At 53.1% G+C, this 25,747-nt stretch overlaps 8 protein-coding genes across 8 annotated transcripts; 3 read left to right on the top strand and 5 right to left on the bottom strand.

Annotated features, from left to right (window-relative positions):
• Positions 1 to 40: 40 nt before the first annotated feature.
• On the bottom strand, positions 41 to 2,952 carry TRIVIDRAFT_214414 (uncharacterized protein; the record flags this gene model as incomplete). Its single annotated transcript, XM_014095205.1, has 4 exons — positions 41 to 325; positions 400 to 1,584; positions 1,641 to 2,688; positions 2,831 to 2,952. The coding sequence occupies 4 exons, from the start codon at positions 2,950 to 2,952 to the stop codon at positions 191 to 193; spliced, it is 2,490 nt and encodes an 829-aa protein (XP_013950680.1).
• A 2,150-nt stretch (positions 2,953 to 5,102) lies between these two features.
• TRIVIDRAFT_75446 (uncharacterized protein) lies at positions 5,103 to 6,392 on the bottom strand (the record flags this gene model as incomplete). The annotated part of the gene is made up of 2 exons (XM_014095204.1): positions 5,103 to 5,639; positions 5,691 to 6,392. 2 exons carry the CDS (start codon positions 6,390 to 6,392, stop codon positions 5,565 to 5,567), a joined length of 777 nt encoding a protein of 258 aa, XP_013950679.1.
• Positions 6,393 to 8,668: 2,276 nt separating this feature from the next.
• Positions 8,669 to 11,176, top strand: TRIVIDRAFT_123498 (uncharacterized protein; the record flags this gene model as incomplete). The annotated part of the gene is made up of 3 exons (XM_014095203.2): positions 8,669 to 8,864; positions 8,933 to 10,999; positions 11,052 to 11,176. The coding sequence occupies 3 exons, from the start codon at positions 8,669 to 8,671 to the stop codon at positions 11,174 to 11,176; spliced, it is 2,388 nt and encodes a 795-aa protein (XP_013950678.1).
• A 315-nt stretch (positions 11,177 to 11,491) lies between these two features.
• TRIVIDRAFT_111397 (uncharacterized protein) lies at positions 11,492 to 13,236 on the bottom strand (the record flags this gene model as incomplete). The annotated part of the gene is made up of 4 exons (XM_014095202.1): positions 11,492 to 11,962; positions 12,087 to 12,304; positions 12,452 to 12,691; positions 13,168 to 13,236. 3 exons carry the CDS (start codon positions 12,551 to 12,553, stop codon positions 11,935 to 11,937), a joined length of 348 nt encoding a protein of 115 aa, XP_013950677.1.
• A 2,169-nt stretch (positions 13,237 to 15,405) lies between these two features.
• Positions 15,406 to 16,809, top strand: TRIVIDRAFT_227334 (uncharacterized protein; the record flags this gene model as incomplete). The annotated part of the gene is made up of 1 exon (XM_014095201.1): positions 15,406 to 16,809. The coding sequence occupies one exon, from the start codon at positions 15,406 to 15,408 to the stop codon at positions 16,807 to 16,809; it is 1,404 nt and encodes a 467-aa protein (XP_013950676.1).
• A 315-nt stretch (positions 16,810 to 17,124) lies between these two features.
• On the bottom strand, positions 17,125 to 19,316 carry TRIVIDRAFT_82790 (uncharacterized protein; the record flags this gene model as incomplete). Its single annotated transcript, XM_014095200.1, has 3 exons — positions 17,125 to 17,644; positions 17,716 to 18,949; positions 19,021 to 19,316. The coding sequence occupies 3 exons, from the start codon at positions 19,229 to 19,231 to the stop codon at positions 17,356 to 17,358; spliced, it is 1,734 nt and encodes a 577-aa protein (XP_013950675.1).
• Positions 19,317 to 19,803: 487 nt separating this feature from the next.
• TRIVIDRAFT_227332 (uncharacterized protein) lies at positions 19,804 to 21,256 on the bottom strand (the record flags this gene model as incomplete). The annotated part of the gene is made up of 5 exons (XM_014095199.1): positions 19,804 to 19,888; positions 19,968 to 20,348; positions 20,509 to 20,874; positions 20,948 to 21,035; positions 21,121 to 21,256. The coding sequence occupies 5 exons, from the start codon at positions 21,254 to 21,256 to the stop codon at positions 19,804 to 19,806; spliced, it is 1,056 nt and encodes a 351-aa protein (XP_013950674.1).
• A 2,373-nt stretch (positions 21,257 to 23,629) lies between these two features.
• On the top strand, positions 23,630 to 24,635 carry TRIVIDRAFT_41116 (uncharacterized protein; the record flags this gene model as incomplete). The annotated part of the gene is made up of 2 exons (XM_014095198.1): positions 23,630 to 24,128; positions 24,205 to 24,635. The coding sequence occupies 2 exons, from the start codon at positions 23,630 to 23,632 to the stop codon at positions 24,633 to 24,635; spliced, it is 930 nt and encodes a 309-aa protein (XP_013950673.1).
• Between the last annotated feature and the right edge of the window lie 1,112 nt (positions 24,636 to 25,747).

Below are 25,747 nucleotides of genomic sequence, written 5' to 3'. Positions count from 1 at the left end.
ATACTCAAAATAAGAGAACACCATTTGCTCATGAAGCGGAGAGAAGGGTGGGGACTTAAGATAAGGTAGCTACAAATGTCCCTGCATATAAAAGACCTTGCATTCCTTTTCCAAATACCAAATCCAGATCAAACATGTCCAACGAACGTGTTCTATCATATACAAGAGTGTCCAATACACATACATCAAATTACTGCTCCCCGTTCATCATACTCGCACCATCGCCCAGCCCCTGTTCTGGAGACGATTGCTCTCCAGAACCGTAAATCTGGAAACTCTGGTCGGCTCCCCAAGTTGTCATCTGTGTGTAGTTCTCAAATGCGCCCTATGAGAAAAAAAAATAGTCAGCTAATGTCGAAAATAGAAATGATGCTATACAAGAGAGGACTGTAGTCTTACCCAGTCAAAGTTGGACAGGTCGCCTGCCCCCGTACCGCCCAAGTTTGTAAACATGGAGAGTGGGGAGGCAGCAGCAGCGGCACCAGAAACACCATTGAGAGCGTCAAATTGTGGAAACTCGCCCCCATTTGTAGCCCGTAGACCAAAGTCCATGCCCATGAAGGCACTGCTTTGTGAGAATGGGTCTTGGCCACCAAAGCCAGGCATCCCCATGGGAGAGACAAAGCCCAGCGACAAGGGGGTTTGGTCCTGTGATGAGCCTGTGCCTACAATTGAGGCGGATAAAGAGTCGGTTCGGGATGTCACTTGGTCGCTGTTGGCATCCATGGCATCTCCCAAAGGCATCTTGATCTTCTCCAACATGATTTCAATGATTTTGGTAGCTTTGAAGGCTTCCATTGAAGTATTAGCCAGATCTGCCCATATACCCTTGGCAGTCTCGAGTGCGCTTATCATCTTGGTTCGTTGCTCCTCGGTGTAGATGATAATGTCCTCCGAAGGACTGGAGGATTGTCGTGCCAAGTTATCATAGTGAAGGTCTAGGACAAGGAGCATAGCTGGCAAGGTAAACTCTTTTGTCGCGATTGACTTGATGTACCATGAAACAGAACGTAGCCGGCCGTTGCCCTGAGATTCGCGATGTAGCTTGGCCAGGTGATCCAGCGCCTGCAGTGACGCTTCGATAGCACTGCGCCGTGAAAATGCATATCTTGGGTTGTGCTGGGCCTTGGAGTGATATTTTCGGTGCAGGAGACACAGTATTTTCTGAAACAAGATATCAATGTTGTACCTCGCAATGATCAACGTAACGGGGTCCTGGGACGCTTCCAGTGTGCCAAGGCGGAGGTGAGGAGGAAGCTCCTGCATTATCTGGCGAAGCTTTGCGTCGAATCGGATAACCTCATCGTATGGGACAGTCTTCCCCACCATGTTGGTTGCTTGTAAAATGTTTCCAAGCTCAGAGCACAGCCTCACTTTCGCAATCATGTATGATATCGGCGTCGGTTCTGAAGAAGGGCGGGAAGGTGGCAATTCCTTGGTATCGGGGTGGAATTCATCGTCAAAGAGGTTGTTTGGAAGCTGGGTGTCACAGTCGTTCTCATATATCATATTGGGCAATGATACCTGATGCGAAAATACGACATCAGACATGCGGACCAGCGCCCACGCTCTTCTTCTCATTTCCTACATCTCGTGCATTAGCTTTTTGTTCGTCAGTGAAGTACCCAGAATGAACTTACAGCTTGAAATGGTGTAAGATTGGGAAACCATTTTGCATCTCGATGGTATCCCATGCGGAAGGCTATTCTCGTGATGACAGAAACAATCAACCACAGGCCAAGGTCGGCATCCCACCGAGACGAGTACTCTCCAAAGACGTATAAAAGCATAGCCTCAACGGTGTACTCGACTGGTTTTGTGTAGTCTGCCTTGATCAGACACTGTACTGTCCGTAGTCGATATTCTGACGCCAGCTCCAAAGTCCGGCCTCTCCACTCGGGAGGTTCATCACCAACTTTGTGATAGCTCAGCATGGCGAGAGTAAGCACCGAATAGAGCAATCCTAGCCACATGATTGGTGTTTTTGACGGGTCCTCCCAATGGCTTTTCAGCTGCTTGAAAAAGGTCGGGCCGTGTATTATACACACAGCGTTATCCATGGAGTTGAAATAACGGCTACACAAGGTCAGAATGCTTGATTTTGGAGGCAGCTCCGCGCGAAGCTCGATCTCGGAGGCGGGCAAGGCGCCGAGCAACAGCGTCGGCCCTTCTCGGGCAGCCATTGGTTTTGATAACCTGACACGCTCGTAGCTCGACTCCAGCTCCTTCTTATGGTACATGAAATAGTTCTTCACCTCAGAGATGTCGGACAGAAGCGTGTGCCAGTGCTCTTGGCCGATATACATGGACTTTCCCTTGTCGGGGTCGACTTTCAAAACTCCCAGTGAAGCCGCGAGTCCCTCTTCCGTGTCGCTATCGTCTTCGACCATTGTCACACCCTCGTCGCGGCCAGCTTTGGCGGAGGAGCCGCTATCAGTTAGCGACTGTGACGTAGAGGCAGCACGGCCAGCCGCAGCGGCTGAAGCAGGGTCTACATTAGCCCCGCCATGCATCAAAGACAGGACAAGGCCTTCTAACCGGTCGATCCTATTCTGCATGTCATCCGGCGTGGCGTCGGCCTGGTTCTGGCTCTTTTTTCGGGTTGCCGGAGCTGCATAAGAGCATGATGCCGTATCCATGCCCTCTCGTTTGGTGCAGTTGCTGCACGGGTGATTCCTGTCGCATTTCCTACGCCATGTTAGCAAGTAAAACGCACCAATGGATGCCGCTCGCTGGTTGTCCGTCAAGCCATGTCTGGCACTCACAATCTACATGGGAGGTTAGCACGCCTACACTCTTGTCCATGGACAGTGCGGAGATAACGACGTACTTTCTTGTCCTGCATGGGTAGCAGCTCAAAGGCACGCGATTTCTCTTCCTCACAACGCGAAACTGCTCCTCAGGGGAGCGACCCCCTGTAGAAGAGTTGGTCGAAGGCGGAGTGGGCGTCATTGTGGAGGAGGGGGAAGCTGAGGGATTCTCGTAATCTCAGACCGTTGTTGGCTGATGAGGCGATTCGGATTTAAGGATCACACCGAAATGCTCTGATCTTCAGCCGGCCTCACAAGCGGCTTGCCGGTTATGATTGATGCAGCGCATATATTAGACCTCTGAGGGCTCGGGAGAAGGCGGGGGGAGGCAGCCTGTTAATTGCTAGAAGCAGCCAGGCCAGGAAAGGGGGAAATCGACGACTCGATGCGACGACAGAGAGGAATGCTGGCCCTTTAGAGGATCAGCCGGTAGCCGGTCAGAAAAGACTGCATTCGCCGGAAATAAACCTGATCCGCGGCTTCGGGTTCTGGTTGTGATGCGAAGGGGTTGCGAAGGGGATGCTCTGCGATGGGTTTGGACCCTGGACTGGCGATTCCAGTGGTTGCGCGGCCTCGTTGGAAATCAGACGAGAAGCGGGCGGAATTGCCTTGGTGGCTTGATATGGCAGGCTGTCAGTTGCGTTGAAGGCGGAGAGGGGCGCCGGAAAGCTTGGTGGCGGACTTGAGATGACGGAAATCCGAAGGCGTCAGGGCAAGCTGGTGCTGGCGGGAGTAGAGAGAGAGGCAGAGAGAGGACATCAAGTGAGGGGGGAAAAGAGAAAATTTGCGTTTCTGAGAGGAAGAGGGACGTCTGCTGGAATTAGAGGTTAAAGCACAAAATATAATAAAGGATTCCCCGAGAATCGCGGTGGTGGGGGGGGAGCCAGAAGTGGTGTCGAGGCCCGGGCGTGAGAGCGCGATACCAAACGGTACTATGGAATCACCCACTGAAGCGTCTCCAACTTTTTTTTCGCTGTGGAGCAACTAACACCGGCAGCTGTGTCTCTTACACGGGATACGAGTACTCTCTACGATACAACGCAATTCCCGACGGTTATACTATGTAGTAGAGGACGGCGTCTGGGCTTCAAATCTCTCATGCAGCTGCTGTGCATCCAGACAAGCTGAAGCTGCTGCATTGCTCACCACACCGCTTAGCAAAGCCTGCAGCGTTGAAGCTTGAAGCTGCTTCGATCCCGTCCGTCACCAAACAGGAAGCTTATCTGAAAGCCGGTTGGTTGCTTTGTCAGCCAGCTTCCCAAGTACCCCGTGTTAGTGCATGGCAGCAACCCCATTGGCACAGCAAATGACGACCCAGCCATGGGGGAAGCTTCCAGGCGGCCCGTGTATTGATCCATGGCGCCGATGGCCATCTGCGAGCAAAAAACAGAGCCCGTCATTTGACCTGCACCTTTGCAAACAGCCTTTCGGCTAAGTGCAGTACTAACACAGCACCGTCTTAACGCTGAGGTATTGATACCGTGTACATGGCATGAGAGTACCTACCTGCTACGTACGTATACAATGGAACGTCCCGGAGCAAGTACGAGGACATTGCCGTAGTTCCCTGGCGGAAATTGTTTGCGAGATGAACACAGCCCGGAGTTAAGCCGCGACACACAGCTTCATGGGCAAGGCTCCAGCTAGTTTACGTAGTTGACGCTGCATTCTGCAACTCTGTGACTCACGATTTTTAGCAGTCTGCTAGCGCCGACCAGCTCCAGCGCGCATGTCAGCGAACCAACTGGTTAACCCCTACCTGTCCAATGATAGGGGACAGTGAAGCCATGGAAGCTCCGTACTGGTGCAGGGACTTGTTCGATGGTGATTTCATCTCCCGAGGTCCTCTTTTCGTGGTTGCCGGCCAGAGGGGATGTGGTGCCTTGGTACCTTGGCAAGCTTGGGATGTACTAGCGGCAGTTGAAATACAGGCACCACAAGTTGAGGTTTCAGGAACAACTCCTTACAAGGCATGGATTGACAAGCACTGTGTTTGGAGCAAATTGATGCCTGGGCAGGGCAGTGGGGATGCCGGATATGCTCGCAACTACCTAGATTGGATTGCCTTTGCTTGTTAAAGGTACCTAGGTAGTCTGCTCTCAGAATGTCTACATGTACCTACCTGTACTCGGGTAATATCTCGTCAGCATATCTCCTGACGTTGTGAGCAAAACAACTACGTAACAACTTTGACAAGGAGTACGGAGTAAGTTGCCCATCTCTACGACTGTCAGCAAGTTTCCACAATGTCTTATGTATCAAATACTTCTCGGCGCAGTGGCATTCAATGTCCATATTGTCAAATTGCTATTTTTCATTTATAATATTTTGAGTTTCATACATCATATCCATATCCCCCTCTGCTTTTGGCCTCATCAAATACCCGACTCGGCAGCCATGACCAGCCCAGTGAAGGGCTTCTCTTTTCTACTGTTGGCCATGCATGTTCAACTCTGAAAACGCAATCATAGACGCCTCATCGACAGGTATAACGCTCCAATTCCAATTCCAATTTCGCTCATCCGATAGCTCGATATGCAGGGGCAAATTCGCCTTTATGCTCTCGTCCCAAGCATCTCACTCCCGGGCCTGCATAGTACACGTCTTACTGCAGTTAGGTAGGCCAGAATATTTCGATATGGCACTATGTCACGGCTCCGCCACCAACCCATAAAGGTGGACAAAATTATTTTCACCAGAGATGTCACAGACGGAAATGTGAGGAGGTGTTGTCTACACCTTTCTTGGTTTTGTTTACGCCGCCGTCGGTTCAGCAGTGACGCTGTATGGCTTGAAGAATTCCTCGTTGCTGCTGAGCTCCTCCTTAACCTATAACTAGCGTCAGTCAAAAATCTGGAATACTCATGTAATAGCACATACGATGTCTAGACCACCAACGAGTTCGCCATCCATCCACAGCTGTGGGAAAGTCGGCCACTCAGCATACTCCTTCAGGCCCTGTCGCACATCATCGTCGGCCAGGATATTGAAGAATCCGTATTTGACAGAGTTGTCGCGCAAGATTCCAACCATTTGCCGCGAGAAGCCACACTGGGGAGAGCTGGGTGTGCCCTTCATGAAGAGCATAACGGGGGCTGCCTTGACCAAGTCGCCGAGGCGCTTGAACAATTCCTCCTTCTGCTTGGCCGGATCAACGATGGTGGCATCGGCCTGGGCCACTTCGGCGGCCTGAGCAGCCCCATTAGGCGCGGCAGCATCTTGTGTTGCACCTCCAGCCTTGTTTGCGTGCTTCTCGATAGCCGTCCGCACCTTGACGGCGCTGCTGCCGCTAACAGTCTCGACGACTTCGCCGTTTCGCAGCAGCACCAGGTAAGGAACCGCGGTCACATCGTAGGTTTCGCTGATATCGCTGAGGTCCTCAGCATTGATCGACACCCACTGGGTGCTCAGAGGATCGGTGACGGGATATTCGGATGCGAGCGTGGACAGAACCGTTGCCATCTGGGCACATGGCGCCGCCCAGGGTGCGTGGAAAGAGGCGACAATGAGGGTTGAGGCGGGCGCAGAGCTGAGCACCTGCTGCCACTGCTCGTCGGTCAGGATTTCGGTAATGGTCGACATCTTGTTGGCAGGCCCGAGTTCAGGTTCAGGTTCAGATTCAGGATCGGATGTGTAAGATGATGGACGTTTGTATGGCAAATGTGGGCAAAGACGGCGAGAATCGGCCTGGAGTATCAAAGTTGGATTTTTAGCGGGGTAAAAGTATGGCGCAAGTGCCATAGTGGCATAGGTCATTGCAAGCATTTGAAATCAGGGCCGCTGATATTACTACACCGGTGTGCCATTTGTAATCAAACTCTGGAGAGCGCGACACGAGCCATCGATTCAGCAGTGGTTCCAAGGCGAATTCACAAGCTAATAGGAAGAAAAGAGCCTTTTGAAATAAAGAATCAATCACAGAGCATAGGCATTGTTCAATTGAAATGACATCATTCCTATGGGTGATTTTGCCGGGATTGATGGCTAATTTAGGAAATACATGGAGAGGTGTAGTACCTCGAAGATGCCTTAGTGCTAAAGGAGAGAGAGCGACTTGACGTATAAGTGTATGGTAGAATGTCTAAGCACATAGGCAGACACTTCCATTGTATTCACCTCGATGTGGAATTCAGGACAGCCAGCTGCGTACTTGTACATGCCAGGAAGTGCGAAATCTCGTTTAGAAATAGCCTCTACCTGTTATAAGCTCGCCCTTATGCTTATTTCGGGGTATAAGCGTAACAGGGAGTAGTAAAGTACCATAAAGCCGATAATCAGCGCCAGCAGGATGGAGAGAACACCATGCCGTAATGTACATATGATGCTAGAAGGAATCTCTGGGAGGAGCCAAAGTTCAGCTGAAATGGACATTTCTCTGTCCTGATAGGGAATCCATCCGATTGGCTGTCAGCCACCCCAGCCGGGTTGGGGTACATACATTGGGACATTGTCACGGCGAGATGAAACGCGTGTCGTTGGGCTAAATATACGCAAGTATGTGGCTCGGCAGCTGAAGTTGTCGAGGCTGGAACAACAACGACATCGAGCTATTGCGAGGCTTTCTTCTCTTCTCCCTTCTCTTTTCAATAATCTTTATCTTTTTCTTGAGGTGCCTACGTAATGGACGAAAGACCATCACACATCTACCGTACCTTGCCGTAGTAGCAGCCCAATAACACGGCTTAGAGAAAGAGCCCTAACTCCGGAATGGAGCTCTGATTAGACGGTAGGGTACTCCGTACGGCCAGATCTTGCAGCACAAGTGTTTATGCTCCCCTTGCATACGTCTAGGCCCTTAGCGATTCCTGTGCATCTGGATGTGCATCTCGGGCTTTGGGGTTCTGTCACCATGCATGCTGCGGGTTTGCCGGAAATACCACAGCCGCTGCACTCTGACAGGTGGATGGATTACCTTGGAACCATACAAGTGATGGCGACTACCCTGCATCTGGAGGCTATTCACAGCTGCCTGTGGACAGGATCCAATGAACAAAATTATATCTACTATAGGTAGGTAGGTACTCCTAAGTAGTACATTGTGATGAGGCCTCCATTCTATGTGCGGACTTGTACCTATACCGTAAGTCCCTACTCACTTACGCGTACGCCGTAAGATTACACACAGGATAGCAATCTTGCTACCTAAAGAAAGGAGCCGAGTTTGCAAGCATTAGATCAAATCGTATAAGTCAAATCAAACTAAATCAAGCATCATGCAAACATCAAGCAGTTTCGGGTCGGGTGCTTTTTGCCCTCCTGAGCATTGAGTTCCAGCGCCCTCAGGCACCAGCAATAGCACAAAGGCACCTATAGACGCTGCCTGGAGCGCTGGGGTGGCGGAACTGCCACAGCAAAGAGGGGCACTCTGCGTCATTTGAGCTGCCCCTAGCTCATCCCGACCCGATACGTGCAATCCCCCACCGGGGCTATGCATCTAAGCATGCTGCTTATTGTCCCCGCCTCCGGCGCCACGCAGCGTCGACGCATGTCCCGCCAGACAGGCAGTCCATCAGCTTGCCAGCTCGAGTCGGCCACGAATCCCCGAATCCCCCCTTTGTGCTTTGTGCCCGAGCATATACTGGACTTGCGTACCCGAGAAGCCTCCCCTTCTCTTCACAGCATAGCCTAGCCGTGCTATTTATTGGGCTGCTGAACGACGGCCATTGCATTGTGAGTGCAGAACCTGACGTTGCTCCAGTAGCCTCCCCTGAGTTGCATGCTAACGGACTTGTCGCTGCTAGCCATTGCTGAGCGGAGCTCAATTCCTCTCCAACCATCCTCTACTCTCTCCTCTCTCCTCTCTCCATCCGTTCACCTCCGTCGTCCTCTATCGATACACCCACGATTCCTGCCTCGAGATGGCGTCTCTCAACCTCTCTACAAACGGCGCCTCCATCAAGAGCAGCTACAATGCTGTCATTGGCGGAGATGCGCCGGCATCCGGCTCGCCCACCTACGCTCAGTGGGCGCTCTTCTCTGTCCAAGCTCCCCTGGTCAACGCCTTCCAGGACAGCGGCTCCAAGGAGAGCGTGCTCAAGGTCCAAAGCACAGGCGGTATGCGAGCCATTGATGAGCCCTTGCGCTTTGCATTTGCCACCCCCAAGATGCTAATGATTCTCTAGATGGCGAGCTCACCGAGCTGATTGAAGACTTCAGCGAGGGTCGAATCCAGTTTGCCTTTGTCAAGGTCAGGGATCCCAATTCGGGTCTTCCCAAGTTTGTTCTGATCGGTTGGTGCGGAGGAGGTGTCCCTGAACGCACAAAGGGATACTTCACCAGCCACTTGGCTGCCGTGTCCAAGATCCTCCACGGATATCACGTTCAGATTACCGCCCGCTCCGACAGCGACCTCGAGCCTGAATCCATCATGCGCAAGGTTGCCGATGCATCAGGTGCCAAATACTCGGCCGGATCCTCGGCCGGAGCTGCCACACATGCTCCCCCGCCCGTCAAGGCCAAGCCTGTCTTCACACCCTCGTCGTCAGCAGGCCGTCCTGTTGACCCTCTCGTTGCTGCTCGATCCAGGAATGACGCCGCTGTCGATGCGGATGGTTGGGGAGCAGACGCTCCTCCTGTCACTCGGACGCAGATCGAAAAGGTCGCGCCAGCCTATAAGCCAACCAAGGTGAACATGGCAGAGCTTACAAGTCAGAAGCAGGAGCCTTCGCGCTTCACCGGCGCGCCCCGACAGGAGACGGGCTCTGCTGATGTCGTTGGAGGCGGCTACCAGCCGGTGGGCAAGGTAGACATTGCGGCCATCAGAGCACAGGCTCAGAAGACGGGAGACGACAGGCCCACGCCAGTCAAGGGAGCGTATGAGCCTGTCGGAAAGGTCGACATTGCTGCAATTAGGGCCAAGGCACAAAAACCAGCGGAACCAGCTGCACCAGAAGAGGAACAGGAGACGCAGAGCTTTTCTGACCGAGCAGCTGCTTTCTCGCAGCCAAGTGCTGGACGACTGACCTCACTCCCCAAGCCTACCGTTGCGAAGAAGTGGTCCGGAGCCTCCGCATTCACCGGCACCAAGGCCCCAACCCCAGGTGGACTCGGATTTGGTGGCCCGGCTGCCCCGGCCGCCCCCCCTGTTGGAGCTGCTAGCCGGACGTTTGCAGACCAAGGTGGCAAGACCCCAGCCCAGATCTGGGCGGAGAAGAAGGCCAGAGAGGGCGGAAGCATTGGCAGCATCCCTGCCGCGGCGTCGCCAGTGCCAGCTGCTCAGCAGACCGGTGGCTCATCCTGGAAGAGTGGCTACACAGGCAAGAGCTGGGCTCCAGTACAGACTGGAGGAGCCACGCGTGGTGTTGCCGAATCTGCGGACCAGCAGGAGGCAGAAGAGACCAGAGAGGCGGCGGAGGAGGAAGAGCCCTCTGGTCCCTCAGGCGTGTCTGCCTTGAGAGATCGTTTTAAGAACACCGCTCCCATCGGGGCCGGCGTACCCCCAACCACACGTGCAGTCGAGGAAGAGTATCAGGCTCCACCGCCTGTTCCGGATGGCTCTAGGCCAGCTGGAGGCTTCGCTCTCCCCGGCCTTCCCAGCCGACCGGCGCCCGCAGACGAGGAGGAAGAGGAGGAAGATCCTTCGGCCTACCAGCCCGTTGCCCAGGAGCGGGAGCGCTCGCCATCGCCCATCCGTGTCGCCGCGCCCATCCCTCGCGGCCCTGAGCCTGTCCTCGAGAAGCCCGAGGCGCGTGCACCTCCTCCAGTCCCCGTGGAGGAAGTCCCAGTTCCCAGAGAAGAGGAGCTTCAGGACGAGCACGAGGCCGGCCACCTTGCAAGAGCCGCAGCCAGTGCCGTTGCCGAGCAGACATTCGAGCACGCTTCTCACGCGGCCGACACTCACACCCAGCAGGGCGGCAAGCGCGCTCTCGTGCAGTATGACTATGAAAAGGCCGAGGATAACGAAGTTGACCTGGTCGAGGGTGAGTATGTTACCAACATCGACATGGTGGACGACGACTGGTGGATGGGCACCAACGCCAGGGGAGAGAGCGGTCTGTTCCCCAGCAACTACGTCGAACTTGTTGAGGATGACGCCGCACCAGCTGCTCCGGCCGCCCCCGTTGCCGCCCGAGAGCCAGAGCCGGCGCCGGCACCTGTGGCCCCCGCTGCTCCACCAGCAGCTCCGGCCGCGGCTGCTGCAGGCCCGACAGCCACGGCTTTGTATGACTATGAAGCTGCGGAAGATAACGGTGAGAGCCCCTGGATTGATGATGTCATGGTCGTTGCTAACTTTTGTGGCAGAACTGAGTTTCCCCGAGGACGCTACGATTACCAACTTGGAGTTCCCTGACGAGGATTGGTGGTTCGGTCACTACGGCGGCCACTCGGGTCTCTTCCCCGCCAACTATGTCAAGCTCGACGAGTAAAATCATGTTGGGGGAGAGAAGGCAGAAGGGGCTTGGGAGAGGAATAAGTGAAGAGGTAGATGTACAAACAAATAACAATCATGTTATGCCTGATGAGGCTAGTAAATGACTTGTTTCCACATAGATAGGTTTAGCAAGGCGGATGGCGGAACAAAAAAGAGGTTTTTTTTTCTTTTATTTTCTTGACATGTGAACGTAAATATTGTGGTATGAGGCCTCAATTGAGTTTGATAGTGCCCTGATCCACCATGTCATTGGCCGATTCATTGTGAACAATGTAAAAATACGTGATATCATAGGTTGCTACCGTAGACATTGAAAAAACCTCTTGTCATTCTTCTACATACACACTCACTCGCTCACCACCCTTTGCTTCTTATAAAACAAGAATAAATTTAACAAGGACAAAAACAATGAGAAATTAATTGAGTCGTCACTCTTTGGTACTAATCTTTCTCCATGATCTGTTGTAAAAAGAACAAGGGGGGTATGAAAGGACAAAAAAAAAACCCATGAAAAAAGGACGGCGTATTATTCCAATTTCGGAAAGACAGTAATAACATATTATGACTGAATTTCGTGTAAAACCTAGCGCTCCCATCCTAAGCGCAAACACCGAAAACAAAAAAGGGGGGGAGAAAAGAGGGCTCTGTGTTCCCCTTGATTTTTCTTATTTTTTTGCCTTCTTCTGTCCGTCCATGCTGGGACATTACTCTTCCCTTCTTTGTCGCAGTTGTCTGATTTGGTGGATTGTTGGTTTAAAAGCAGCACTCGCAAATATCGATACTGGCGGTCGCATTAGCAATTGGCGCAACGTGATTCGCAACGCGCAGAGTGAGGTCGCGGGGAGAGAGAGAGAGTTTAAAAAAAAAAAAAGGGGGGGGGGGGTCAAGATTGCAAAGCCACATACCAGCACTCGCATCCCTCTTCGACGGCGCAGCAACAGCACAGAGCGGCGATACAGGCCATCAGGCAGCCCTGGTCACCGCCGCGACCGCGCTGGTTATCCGGGGGAGGCGCCTGTTCGTACTGCATGGGAGCTTGGCCCTGAGGAGGACCATATTGACCCTGAGGAGGACCATATTGACCCTGAGGGGGACCATATTGGCCCTGGGGAGGACCGTAGCTCTAGAATGGCGAGACGCGTCTGGTTAGCGATGACATGGACGGATTGGACTGCAAGATGCGACGCCCGATTGCCGAGTTCCTGGTTCAGGAGCCTGAAGTTGTCGAATCGGCGCACGGGATACAGAGCTTGGGGGGAGGATTATTTACAGCTGGAGGCTGCTGAGGATAGCCCTGAGGATGGCCTTGCGGAGGGTAACCGCCCTGCTGGGGAGGGTATCCGCCCTGCTGATAGTATTCCTGGCTGGACATTATTGTGGTGATGTAGGTTCAGATCGCGCTGCGACGAGAAAGACAAAAAACGAAAGTGAGAAAAAGGTCTGGAGAAGAATGGAAGAGAGAGAGTCAAGGGAAATTAGCGATGGGAAGGATAAGAATGAGTGCTGCTGTCTGGAAATAAAGATTAGCGGGTTCCAGCATTTAAAAGTGGCCTGGAGTGGATAGGCAGGGAGGCTGTGGCAGCTCCGGTACTTTCAGAAGCACCCGACCGATACTGTGCTGTACAAGTACATGCTAATGCTGGGGCTTTGCTAGGTAGGGGACGCACAGCAAACTACAGCAGAGCACAGCAGAGCATGGACAGCATGCCAACGCCGGAGGAGCGCCCGTTTCACGGCACAGGCGGTTTGACGAGGATGAAGCTCGACTAGCCGGGGGGGGCCTGGGAGTGGGGAATTGCGGGTGATGGGAGATGGACAGGTGCTAATCTTGGCTTCTTGGCTGGGACGGGATCAGAGCCCAACAAAGGTAGGGAGGGGGAAGAAAAGAATGATGATGGTGATGAATAGAGGTAGGTAGGTAGTAGTAGGTAGATTGGGGAAATGGGAGTACAGTTGAGGAAGAGAGATTTCGTTTGTGCTACTAACCTGGTACTGTACGAGTACGAGTACTTGTCGAGTTTCGGGTCGGAAGAGGCGCGAAATGATGACGAGGGACAAAGGAGGCCTATGAGGGGGACACGGGAGGACGAAAGAGGAAGTGGGAAATGAGAGAGAGAGATGCGAGAGACTGGGCGGCCTCGATTAGAAAAAAAGAAAGAAAATCACGGGTTCCCTCGCGCTGGACACGCGGTACTCGGTAGTACGAGTACTTGGTCTTGTTAGTGCACGTACAGTAGAGGTAGAGGTACACAATTGCATTTGAATCCAATTCTCCGGCAAATGCTCCCTCAATCCCTCTTTGGTCAGACCCAAGCCCTGCACCCGTGCCGTGATTCCGGCTGAGCATCACCCCAGCGGCCCCTGTCGCGGCTTGCCATTGGCTCGGCACGATGCGCTGACGAGGCTGCTTGTGGCGCCTGCTTTTGGTTCTCTCTGGGCGATGCAGCTGCTTGGGTTTAGTAGTTAGTGCTCAGTGTATAGCTTCAACATCTCCAGTTTATTCCAGCGCGGCGTGGCAACCTTGGTGAGGAGCCAAGCATTCTTTAGCACCAGACTATGCTGTGTATGGGCTCATTGATCGATTTTCTCAGCATCAATACCTGCTAACTCATCGCTCCGCACCCAACGAAAAAGATCCATACCTTACCTCTATTGATACTATGACGATATTCTTTTGCCTCGCACCAACCCGCACCGCCTCGATGCGTGGCGCATGCATTCGTTTCCAACTTCTTCTCCATCTTCCATCGGCCCAACTCTCTGTCCGGAATTGAATCAAGTATTTCACAAGTCCGAACCAACACAGACGATGCATTCATTTTCATGTCCATGGCATTCTACATACAGAATACTCCATACAGGTAGGTAGCTACATGTAATGTAAGCACAGTCATTGGCGCTGCAAAGGAACATTTGCATTGATGCTACACGCATGAAACGCTCCCCCCAAAACCCCTTGTTTGAGCCCTGCATGGGCGTCCAAGTCCGATATTTCTCGCTCGCCACTGCTTTCCCATCGTATCGTCGGCACTCATAAGCGCCACAATGCCGCGCATCTTGTCCAACTGCGGCTGATCGTCAACCAGTGTCCAATGAACCAATGAACAGGGGGACGGAGAGGCTATTGATCTGTACGTATACTTGGTATATACACATCCATGCATATAAGCGCCACCGGCCGTCCCATCTGCCTGCAAACATGCGCCTTGGCTTTGGCCCCCAAGCGCCGTCAATGTGGTAGCGACAGTCTATTTTGAGAAGGATTCTTGCCTTGTAAGTCGTGGTGTGATACGGAGTACTTGTCCACGTAAGCCTAGATGTCGGCTCGAGAGTGAGGCTATACTACCTAGTACCTATGAATCCTCAACACTTCACTCTTAAGCAAGACTTTGGCCCCGCCTTGTCCATATACAGACATGAAATAAATGAATAAAAAGATAAGAACGTCTTAAAGTTTCCCTTCTAATTTATTCGTTCTTCTCACTAGATACAATTTTCATCGTTGTTCCCTGAGAGGCTTACACGATCATAATCTCATCTCATACCAGCTCGCTCTCATTGCATTTTAAGAGCCATCCAACTTTAGCTTTGATTCAGTGATGAAGAAAAAAAAAAGTGTACATCAAATATTAGATCTAATTCTTCAAAAACACACCGGAATCCCCATCAACTAGCCGTGATCATCTTACAACTCCCTCGCTCAGCAAACGGAGCATCTCAACCCATCAGCTCAGCCTTTCTCCCAAATCTCAAAACCTCTCCTTACACTGAATCACACAACATCCCTTCTTGACCGCTCACCTCGAATCCATAACCTCCCCCTTACTACCAGTTATTCCCAGCAGTGAATCTTGCACATGCGTGGAGTCCGGAGCTCTCTTCAACATCATGGCCGTTCCTCCGCTTACACGTACTTATTTCGGCTTCTTCCCCTCTTACTCATATGTTTTCATGTTCACGAGACAATACACCTGCTCTTTACTTATCTCTCTGACTCTTGAGAGCTTTGTGAGTGTTTAGCATATACGGGTCTTTCACGGTGACTTATAAACTCGCCTTCTGATTCTGCATTTTCTTCTCTTGTTCAACTGGCAACGTCCGGTTATCCAAAGTTACGACACTAAATACTCGGATTTGGCAGAACCCTCATCGCTCTGGGCGTCTCTATCAGTGTGGAAAGGAGACAGCTGCATCCCTTTCACAGCAAAACAACAAGTCCCAACAATGTCAGCCCCCAATAACGACAAAAACTGCACCTCCCGCAACCAAGACAAGACACCAGCCACGAATATAACCTCGCATCCCACCTTCAGTCCCGCCAGCTCTCCCAATAAACACAACACTACCGCCCCCGAGCCTCAGCAACCCGACACCCCCGTCCTGCTCCAGCGGCAACAACACCCCCCGCCCAGCTTCGACATTGCCCATCACGGATGGGACGCCTCCAACGTGTCCACCGCAAAATGCGATCTCTGCCACCGCCAGCGCTGCGGCACGCTGCAAAAATGCCGTGTCTGCAAGCTCTCCATCTGCCGCGAGTGCTGCGTTAATGGCCGCCTGCAAAACGACCGCAGACATGCCATCGATGCCGCCGCCGTGGACTGGGATGTGCCGCCCAACGTTCGCAAGCGGAAACGCCAGGCCATGGGGAGCGGAGAGGAGACACCACTGGGATCTAAGAGACAGAAGGCCGGCGTGAGACAAAGGCGAAGTCGTGGACAACAGTATGGGCGAGAGGTCGTGGCTTCTTCCGTCGCGGGTTTAGACGGGGCTGCCCAAACTCTTGATGGCGAGGTTCCCTGGAATCGGGAATATGGCCATGTTGATAATATGGAGCCACGGCTTTCCGTCGCTCCAGCGTCGTACTATCCCTCCGTCGGTCAAGCTCAGCACACGGAGGCCATCTCGCCAAAGTACAGTGCTCACTATGAACTGGAGACAGTCAGTTCGAGCTATAGAAGGCTGCCTACCATTGAAGAAGTCCGCAGCGGTGATGAAGAGTACCTGGCTTCTCTTGAAAGCGAGCACTATTCTGCAGCTTCTGCTCCGGGGCTGCCATCTCGCCGTCCCGTTCTTCCGGCAGACGACGTCTCTCAAGCCGCTCCATCTCGGCCCGTCCTCCCACCCATCGCACCCTTGCTCAGGGCCGGACATAGGCAATACCATCACTCCGCCGAGATCTTCCAAACCAGCTCGGACATCCTCAGCCGTCTCGACCACCTCCTACACCATCACCAGCCCATGACCAACGAATCCTGGCCTCAGCACGAACAAACCGACTCCTTCGGCACCAGCCTCGCCAACACCGCTCACGCAAACCACCACGCATCCAGCCCCCCGAAGCCGCTCGACCACTGCCTCCGCGACGAGCTGCAGGCCGTGTGGACATCCCGCGCTTTCATCGCCCAGGACCCCGACCCCGGCCGCCGCTATCGCCGGCTCCTTGCCGCGGCGTACTTTGCTAGTGCTTGTCTTGGTCTTGAGCCGCGGGAGAATGCTGCGCGGGAGTGGCTGTGTGCAGAGGAGAGGCGGATGCGGGAGATGGGGTGTGAGCCTACCAAGACTGCGCAGCTGCTGGATTTTCTTCAGGAGGTTGGGATATGGTATCTGCGACAGGCTCAGCGTTAGAAGAGGAATGAAAAGTTATATTTGATGGGGGTGATTGTTTATTTGTTTTCTTTTGGAGGTTAGGAGGCTTGAGAATACAAAATCTCCTGGAAGTTGCATGAAGAGAGATGCGAGAACGAAAATCTCCAAGATAGATCAGCCACAGGTTGCTTCGATAAAGAGCTTGGTTACGATGGACCGAGAGATAGAGATAGACTTTGCTGGAGATGGTAAACAGAGCCGTTAGACTGAAAAATGGAAAATGTGAAGAGTCACAAATCATGTTGTGGATGAGTAAATGTCATGGTAAGAGAATCATAACGAAGCGGGTGGGATAAAAAAAAAAACTTTTTTGTATCTTCGTTTGCCCATTCCCAGTAAGCTACCTTGCTCCTGAAATGAGACCAGATCTAGCCTATGCATCCGTCATGAGATTTGCCGTTTTCTGAAAAATCGAAACCAACTCACTCATTAAAAAGTGAAAAAATAAAGTGGCCGACATTGGACGGATATGAAACACATCACATATAGTTGTTAAAAGGGGGAAAACACACAAAAACAACGACTTTACTCTTCGGCCTCCTCCTCCACCTCCTCGGGCTCCTCCTCGTTGTCGTCGTCCTCGAAGCTGCCGGCGGGGACCTGGTACAGTCTCAGGATGGACTTGTTGGGGTCCTTGACCAGGACGAACTTGCCCTCCTCGCGCTTGAGGCACATGTCGGCAATGGTGCGGACAATACCCCAACCGTTGGACAGGGACAGGTTCATCTGGTTGGCGAAGTCGCGAGGCTTCCAGCCAATCACGCCGAGGATAACGTGCTTATCGTTGCTTCGGGGGTTGGCACGCGAGACAAATCTGTGATCAGAAGTGTTAGTAAATATAAAGGAAAGGGGGGGAAAGTTTACTGGATGAGAAAGGTTACATACCCGAGCTTCATGACGTCGGACTTGGACAGGATGCTCTGCACAGTCCATCTGGCCAGCTTGCAGCTGTTGTTCTTCATTTCAGTGGTAACAACAGCACCACGCTGGGCGACGAGCTTCGTCCGCCAGTCGAGGGCGCCTCCGCTGCCCTGGGCTCGGCTGTCGAACTCGTTGAGGGCCTTGATGGTAACGAGCTGGTCCTCGCCGCTGATAGCGTTCTTCTGGACAGCATCAATCTCGGTACGGACAATCAGGTACACGGGCTCCTCCTCGTTGGTGGAAAGGTCGAATCTCCTGTACTTGTAGGCCTTGCTGGCAGGAGGATCGGTATCCTCGGATGAGTTGTAGAAGGGGTTGGCGTGTGCCATCTCAACCTTGGTTGACTCGCCCTCGGACACGACCTGGTTGGCGAAGTTGTGGTTGATGTAGGTGGCCTCCTCGGCAAGAGCAGAGGGCTGGTTGACGACATCCTTACCGCCATCGGCAGCCTCCAGAGGAGCATCGGCAGCGTTCTCGTTGACGGTCACCATATCCAGGTTGGCGTTGTCGCGCTTGTCAAGGAAGATCTTGTTGCCCTGGCGGACAATGACAATATCCCAGGGGTAGACTGAGCGAGTAGAGCACATGAGCATGGAGAGAATGCTATCGGTGGCAAAGATGGTGGCCTCGTCCTTCTCGGCGTACTCCTGGATGACGGGATCGGATGAAGTGGTGACGTTGTAGGCGGCACGGTCAATGGCCGTGAGCTTCCTCTCAGATCCCTTGACGGGCTGCTTGTCGTAGGACCGGTCGTAGTAGTAGAGGAAACCATAGTCATCCAGGTCCTCACCGTCGTCGGCGTCGAGGTTGAGCTTGGCGAGGCGGTTGAAGTCAATCTCCTCAAGAAGCTCCCAGTCAGCCTTGATGTTGATGCTGGCATCGCGGTTGCGGGCAGGCTTGTCATAGTCCTTCCAGCCGAAACGACGTCCTCCACGGGCACCAGCACCGCCTCGGCCACCGCGGTCATAGCCATAGCCACCCTGTCGGCCACCAGCAGCTCGCTGGAACTGGCCTCCACGTCCACCACGGGTGTCGCCCCGACCACCGCGCTGACCCCGGCCGCGGGTGAAGACGGCGCCACGGCCGAATTTTGACTTGGTTGAGTCTCTAACGTTGCTGACGACGGAAAAGGTGCTCTCGTCCTCGGCGGGAGGGGCATTGAAAACAACGGCGTGGCCGGTACCGTACACCTGCTGGTCTGTTTTGCGGGTTCTCTCGTCAGCATTCGTCCATTTCAAAGGTCAAAAACACAACACATGGCCACTGTACCTCTGTATTGGCGGCTGTACTGCAGACGTCCACCACGCTCACGGTCCTTGCCCTCGGCAGTCCAATCCGCCATGCGCCCCAGTTTGTCGCCCTTGGAGAAAGGCGCATAGGGAACGCCGTCGAGAGTGATCTCGGTCGTTACTGAGGGGCCCCAGCCATCTCCAGGGGGGCAGCTCTCGCAAATCTTGACAAAGTCAAGGGATTCGGCCATCTTGACGGAGTTTATTCGTATGCTCTCTGGTGTCCGGTTCTTGATGCCGAGAGAGGCTTTTCGCTATGCTCGTGATGATTCGTCGTCCGGCCTGCGATGAATTTGGTTTCCAACATTGAATCGAAATTGTGGTGGGGTGTGGGGCGACCTAACGAAAAAAAGTTCCAAGCCCCGCGCCACCAGCTGCTACCAGGTGCCGCACCGCCACAGGGAATTTCTGCTTATCTTATCGCTTACTCACTGGAATGAGCCACAGCTCACTCATACCTTCAGCGAGCGCAAAATATTGTAATGCTCTGAAGGGACATATAGACTGAAATCCCACAAATTGGGTATACATGGTGATTTTAAATAGACGAAAAGGGGAGAATAATATATATATATATATCATGACTGCATAGCCCAGTAAAAACACCGCCATTAGACATGGACGCAACCGACGTCAAGGTTCGCCCTGGAATCTTTTAACAAACTCCCAACTATCATTATAAAACAAAAAAAGAAAAAGAAAAGGGTCATTCGATAAATCCAAAGCAAATGCGAAGAAAGGGGTTTTCACAAAAGACATGAATTTAGAAAACCATTGCCTCTGGGCGACCAGAAAAGATGTTTTCTAGGGCATCCCGTAACTCAAACTCCTCCATAACAGCGCCAAAACTGCATTCTCAAAGGTCAGCATGCTGAGCATCAAATCTCAACATGGGGAGAAGAAGGAGAAAAAAAAAAAAAAACTTACCCGTAACACCTGACTTTTCGCAATAACTCCTCGGAAAGCTTTTCAAAATCGCCCGATTCCAGCTCGGCGAACCTGGAATGCGACAGAACCATCCCCCACGCCATGACCGGAGTGATTTCGCCGTCCAAGTTGAGCTTCCGGCTGAGATCCAGGAGCGTGGACAAGTCGGCCTTGGTGAGTTCCCACGTGCCTTGGCTTTGTGGATGAAACTCGCCGCCGTGGTCGTGCGTGTGCGTGTTGCCGAAGGGAGTTTCCTGGGTCAGGTCTTGAAAGGGCGCGGGAGGGCAAGACGCCATGAGAGCGTGGCCACACGGCGCGCCGTCGGCGTCGCTCGCTCTGTCAACCAGGAATGGCATGTGTGCCATGCAAGGTTTTTCGAGCCTACAATGATCCCTCGACAAAAGTCGCAACCGTTAGCATACCGGCCCTTGCGCATCAAGTCCCCGACAGTGTTGGCTCGCGCTGCTGTGAAGTGACAACCTCGATCGAGGGTCACTGCGGGGGAGGTGAAAGATATGCCTTCGAGGAGGAGTTCTCGTACGTTAAGACGAAGTCAATACCAGCCTGCTCAAGATCAGCCCCGCTCCCGGCAGGCGACTGCTGGCGGTTGTCCGGGGACATTGACATGGAGGTTGAGTGTGATGTTCCAACAGGCGAGAAGCCGCTCTGGGAGCCGGGCGCGAAGCTATTGCCGGAGGCACTTACACTCATCGGCTGCGCAGCACTGCTTCCCGAGTCGTCTATTCTTGGAAGCTGGATGCCCCTCTGGACCAAGACTTCCTTGAGCTGCTTGTTCTCATCGACCAGCTTCTGCTTGTCCATTGAGATTGTGCTGAAGACTTCTTTCAGTCTAAGAACTTCATCTTCCAACGCCTTGATGTACAGTTCCTTTCTCTCGCGGTGCGTGCTATAGATGGCCAACGGCTGGTTAGATTCTACCACGTTCTCGTCATGTCGCACGTTTCTGGGTAAATGCTTACCGCTGAGCCTGTCGGTTGAGTTCTTGCCGCCTAGTCAAGGCGGGCTTGCTGTCTGGCTTCGGTCCACGGCGCTTGGGAGGATTACCAGCTATTTGACGAGAAAAACGGTAGTCAGTCGGCCGGTCCTCTTAATTAAGGGCGCACCAGGTATGTGCTTTGCCGGGATTGCTTACTGCGAGTAACCTTTTTATCCGACAGATTCTTGAAGAAGTTGAGGTTCAGAGAGGAGAGGACGCCCTTGTCGGTGCCCTCGGTAGAGGCCCGTGAGGTGCCTCCTTCGGCGTGGTCTGGGGATAGTGATGACGACATGGCAGCTCGCGATGCTTCGAAGTCTTCGTTGACGTGGAGGAAAATTAATTGTTTGGTCACCGGCGCGGAGATGCTAAAATATTCGCCAGCTGCGAACGGATAAGCCACTGTGCGACGTGAGATTCGGACGAGCTCGCAGCCACAGTGTGGCAAAATCACAACCCGCCAGAAGCAATTGGAGTTTGGGAGGTGGAGACGTACCGTCAAGCGATATACAGACGTGTCAGAGCAGGTGGGAGATTGATGCTGTAGAATGCCAGATCTTGATGGTTTCCAAGGCAGCGTTCACGTTCACGTTCACGGTCCGATAGGGTGATAAGGCAGGCAGGGGTGAGCTACCCGCATCCACCGCAGGAGAGGAGGTGTTACTACTCGTACTAGCAGTGGCAGCAGGAGCAACAGTAAATGTCTGGGGTTGTTGCAGTCGGCGTGTGTCTGAGAGCGGTTCGGGTCGGATCAGCGAGTCGAGACGAGCTAGATCGCGACGCAATACCAGGTAGTCGGGAGCGGGTACAAAAGGACGAATATGGATGAATTACAAGCAAAGTAATAAAGTAATACTTGCGAGGACGACGTAGAGCAGAGGGAGAGCAGCAGCAGATGTATCAATTCCCAGCAATCGGGTTGTGCCTGCGTCGAGGCCGGAGTTAAATGCAGCGGGATGATGGATCAATTAATGGAGAATGGAGAATAGGAGCACAGATGGAAACGTGCGAGGCACAGCGGGGTTCTTGTGTCCCACGGGGGCTTCGAGGGCCCTGAAAGACGGGCTCGTCGGGGGCCCCCTAGCACCCCATTAGTACCTGTACGGGGTGCTTGGCCCGGAGGAGCAGGCAACATTAGGCGAGTCGGTGGAGCGCTGGCAGAACTATCTTACATCCAATGGCTTCCCAGTCCGCTGGAACGGAAAGAGATCGCGCATTGAGTTGGTTGAGCAAGCAAACCCAAACGCAGCACAGCAGCTAATAGTACTGCTTGTTCCGAGCTACGGCAAATTGTGCGGAGCCATGTCTCGGGTTGCGCAGATCAGAGGAGAAAAGTGAGCAATAAGACTTTGTTTTGGAGGTGGGAGCCCGCGGTGGTGCGACTTGGGTTGACTTGGTACATCACAGCACTGGTACCAAGTACATGCATGCAGCGTGCCAGGAGGGAAATTCACAGCCAGAATGGATTACGGGTTGGCAGAATAACGTGTATAGGTAACTTTGCTTCGCGGTCCTACTACTCTACCTACTCAACCTTCATTTCTCAAATCATGGCGCCCCCAAGTCGCAAATCCGAAGAGCGAAGCAATAAACGCCAAGCAGCAAAGCCACCTCTTGCGTCAGTCCTCGAGCCGGCTTGAATTGTTGCTTTGGCCAAAGTTGAGACCGCGCGCGAAGGGGTTGCAACACTAAGAATCCGCACCTTTTTTTAAGGGCCAATGGGCTCGCCGTTTCTTGCTTACCATCACCAAGTGCCGAACATGTATTAGGTACATTACTAATGGGTCTAATGTGATGCTACCATAGAGGCCCGTAAGCACCAGTGTCTGTACTCCGTACTGAGTACGCGGTACGGGGAGTTGCGGTGATACAGGGCGGGCTGCAAATCCAAAAATGAGACATTGCACATGAGAGCACAGCAATGAACCAACCATTCAAGAGTGATCTATGAAGCAAGTGGCCTGATGTCGCAAAAGCCATGTACTTGGCAATCAAGCGGAAGGCAAAATTAGTAAGAGAGACGGTGAAGAGACATAACTAGAAATGAATGGTAATAAGATAGAGCAGAGATGGATGTCTAGAAATGCCTAGAAACAGTGCCATGTGAAGATGAAAGGATTGGCAGGCAGGTTTATCATCAAGACTAATTCTTAGATATAGCACTGCTCCTTGGTGGTTAACAAATGGAAGTGTGCCGTGCCGTTTCGTTTTATTTGTCCGCTGCTTGCTAATGGACCCAGGCCATTCTGCGCGGAATTGCCGTAGGATGGAGAGCATAGCTCGAAACGGGCGCTGGCTCGTTTGAGAAGCTCAAGCCTCAGATCCTCTCCTAGAAAGATAATAGTCGATATTAGCAAGCTACCTGTACTCTTTCCAGCACTGTATGAGGCGCTCATTCCTCGACCTCCTACTTCGAGTCCTAATAGCAGCTGTCTCAATCATTCAAATCCCAACAGAACACGAATATGGCGTCATGTGAGCCGCCAGTCTGACCACCAGCCATAGTCCAGTCAGTCTTAAAAACAATCCCGACTGCCGTTGCGGTTGATTCCTGCATCGGACAGAGTGATTCTAGCGGCACTGGCTGTGCTGCGAGCCTTACTACTAACCCACCTCCAATAACAACCTATACACCAGACGTACCTGTACTTGCTTGTGCTCGTATAGGATGGCTGGCCCTTCGCACAGGTCCCTGATCACACATGTCCGCGGCATCCTGCTGACGGCGCCTTGGTTCCTCTATCTGTTCCTGGCAGATGTAGCGCTGTCGCTGCTGCTGCCGCTCAAGTCGTTGGCTCCTGAGCTCGTCTACAACCTCTCGTCCCGCCTGGCCGGCTCGGTGTGGTGGTGGATTCAGTTCATCTTTCAGCGAGCCAACGGCGCCCAGATTGTGTGTTCCGGCGATGAGCTTCCCCGGGGCGAATCAGCCATCGTCGTTGCCAACCACCAGGCCTGGTCGGACTTCTACATGATCCAAGCCCTGGCAATACGCTCGGGCATGTTGGGCCGGTGCCGCTACATCGCCAAGCGTCAGCTGCGGTTCGTGCCCTTCCTTGGCTGGGGTCTCTGGGCCATGGGTATGCCAATGGTGAGCCGCAGCTGGCTCAAGGACAAATCGGGGCTCGATCGTGCCTTTGCTGGGCTCGTTTCCAGGAGGCTTCCAACCTGTAAGTGGCTCATGTCCTCATGCACGCAATCATTGTATGTCCCACGTATGAGTGCCTGACGAATTCATCGCTGCAGGGCTCATCAGCTTCAGCGAGGCCACTCGCTTCAGCCGGCGCAAGTATCAAGAGTCGCTGGCATGGTGTAAGAAGACGGATCGCCCTCATCCCATGCATCTCCTGTATCCCCGCACCAAGGGCTTCATCGCCACGGTCCAGCACCTCCGCAAAGCACCACACGTCAAGGCTGTGTACGACGTGACCATCTTGTACCGGCGAGGCAGTGAGTTCCAGGAGGTGCCGACCATGTGGGACACTCTGAGCATTCCCAGCCTGAGCAAGGAGGCCGGCTACACATTTCACGTGCACGCTCGTAGGTTTCCGATTGAGACGCTGCCTTACACAGATGCCGAGCTGGCCAGATGGCTGGAGCGGCGATGGATTGAAAAGGGGGAGTGGCTCGAAGCTCAGAGACAGAAGTGTCTAGCCCGCAAGGAAGGGCCCTGCTGAGTTTCAATGCCATCTACGGAGTACAGTACATATAGTCAATCCCTTATCATTGATGCTGCTGTTGCTGCTCTGCCTCCGTCTTGCCCGGTGCAGACCAGGCAGGGTTCAGGGCATTACTATTCTCGGGTTTGTCGCTACTGGTTTTATTTCCGTTTGTCAAGAGATGCAGTATTATGTACGGAGTATATAGTCTACATTTCGAGGAAAATAGGCCATCAGCTGCAGAAGAAGACAGAGATAAGCAGCCTGTATCTACATAGGTATCTGCGGCTAACAAATTTCGGGGAGTTCGGAGTTGTTCTTTGAATGCGCAAAGAATAGCATCGGGCATTGCAATCAAATTTCCATCAAATGCACGAGTACATGGGATCGAATGCAAATAAGCAGTCAGTGCATCGGGCAGAGCTAATTATATCTTGCGTGCTTGGTAGCCATCAAGGGGATCCGAGTTGGGTTGAAAAGATAGTGTAATCGGCTCCTGTGATATGCATCCCAGACGCGCCACAGCCCCTTCAAGATGCATCTTCTGCACAGCTTAGCACGGTGCGAATGCTATTAGTGCTGTCTCCCTCCACCGGCTTTGCTCCCTCTCGCTGCCTCCTCTCATTCCCGCCGCCGCTCGCTGCAGCGCTAGCATCCAAGTGGGAGGTGTGAAGTGGCAGATGAGAGGCCATTGAGCTTGGGGAGAGCTGGAGCTAGAGCTGCTGGACGGCCATCACACCGTCGGAACAAGTGGGAGCGAGAGAGGGTGAGGGTACCCCAAAACGCCCAAAACGCAAAATGCGGAGGAGAGGAGAGGGCCAATGATCCCAAGTCCAAGTCCGAGTCCAAGTCCGAGTCCGCGCTGCCGATCTGGACGCCAACAGCCATCGTCTCTGTCTCTGTCTCTGAATCACTCTCGTTTCGTTTCGTTGGTCCTACCCAAAGCCTGCGAGACGAAAGGCGTTGGTGGTGTAACCGTTCTAGAGCATTTCTCTCCGAATGCACCCAAGCCTTATCGCCACTTCTTCTTGATGCATGCGGTTGCCATCACAACCACACATATAGACCAAGCATGACACCCACAGGATCAGGATGCCGCCTAGACTTGGGGTAATTGGCCTAGTGATGCT

The sequence above is a fragment of the Trichoderma virens genome (assembly GCF_000170995.1).
Source record: "Trichoderma virens Gv29-8 chromosome Unknown TRIVIscaffold_90, whole genome shotgun sequence".
Taxonomy (NCBI): Eukaryota; Fungi; Ascomycota; class Sordariomycetes; order Hypocreales; family Hypocreaceae; genus Trichoderma; species Trichoderma virens.
This window is presented reverse-complemented; position numbering and strand designations above follow the sequence as displayed.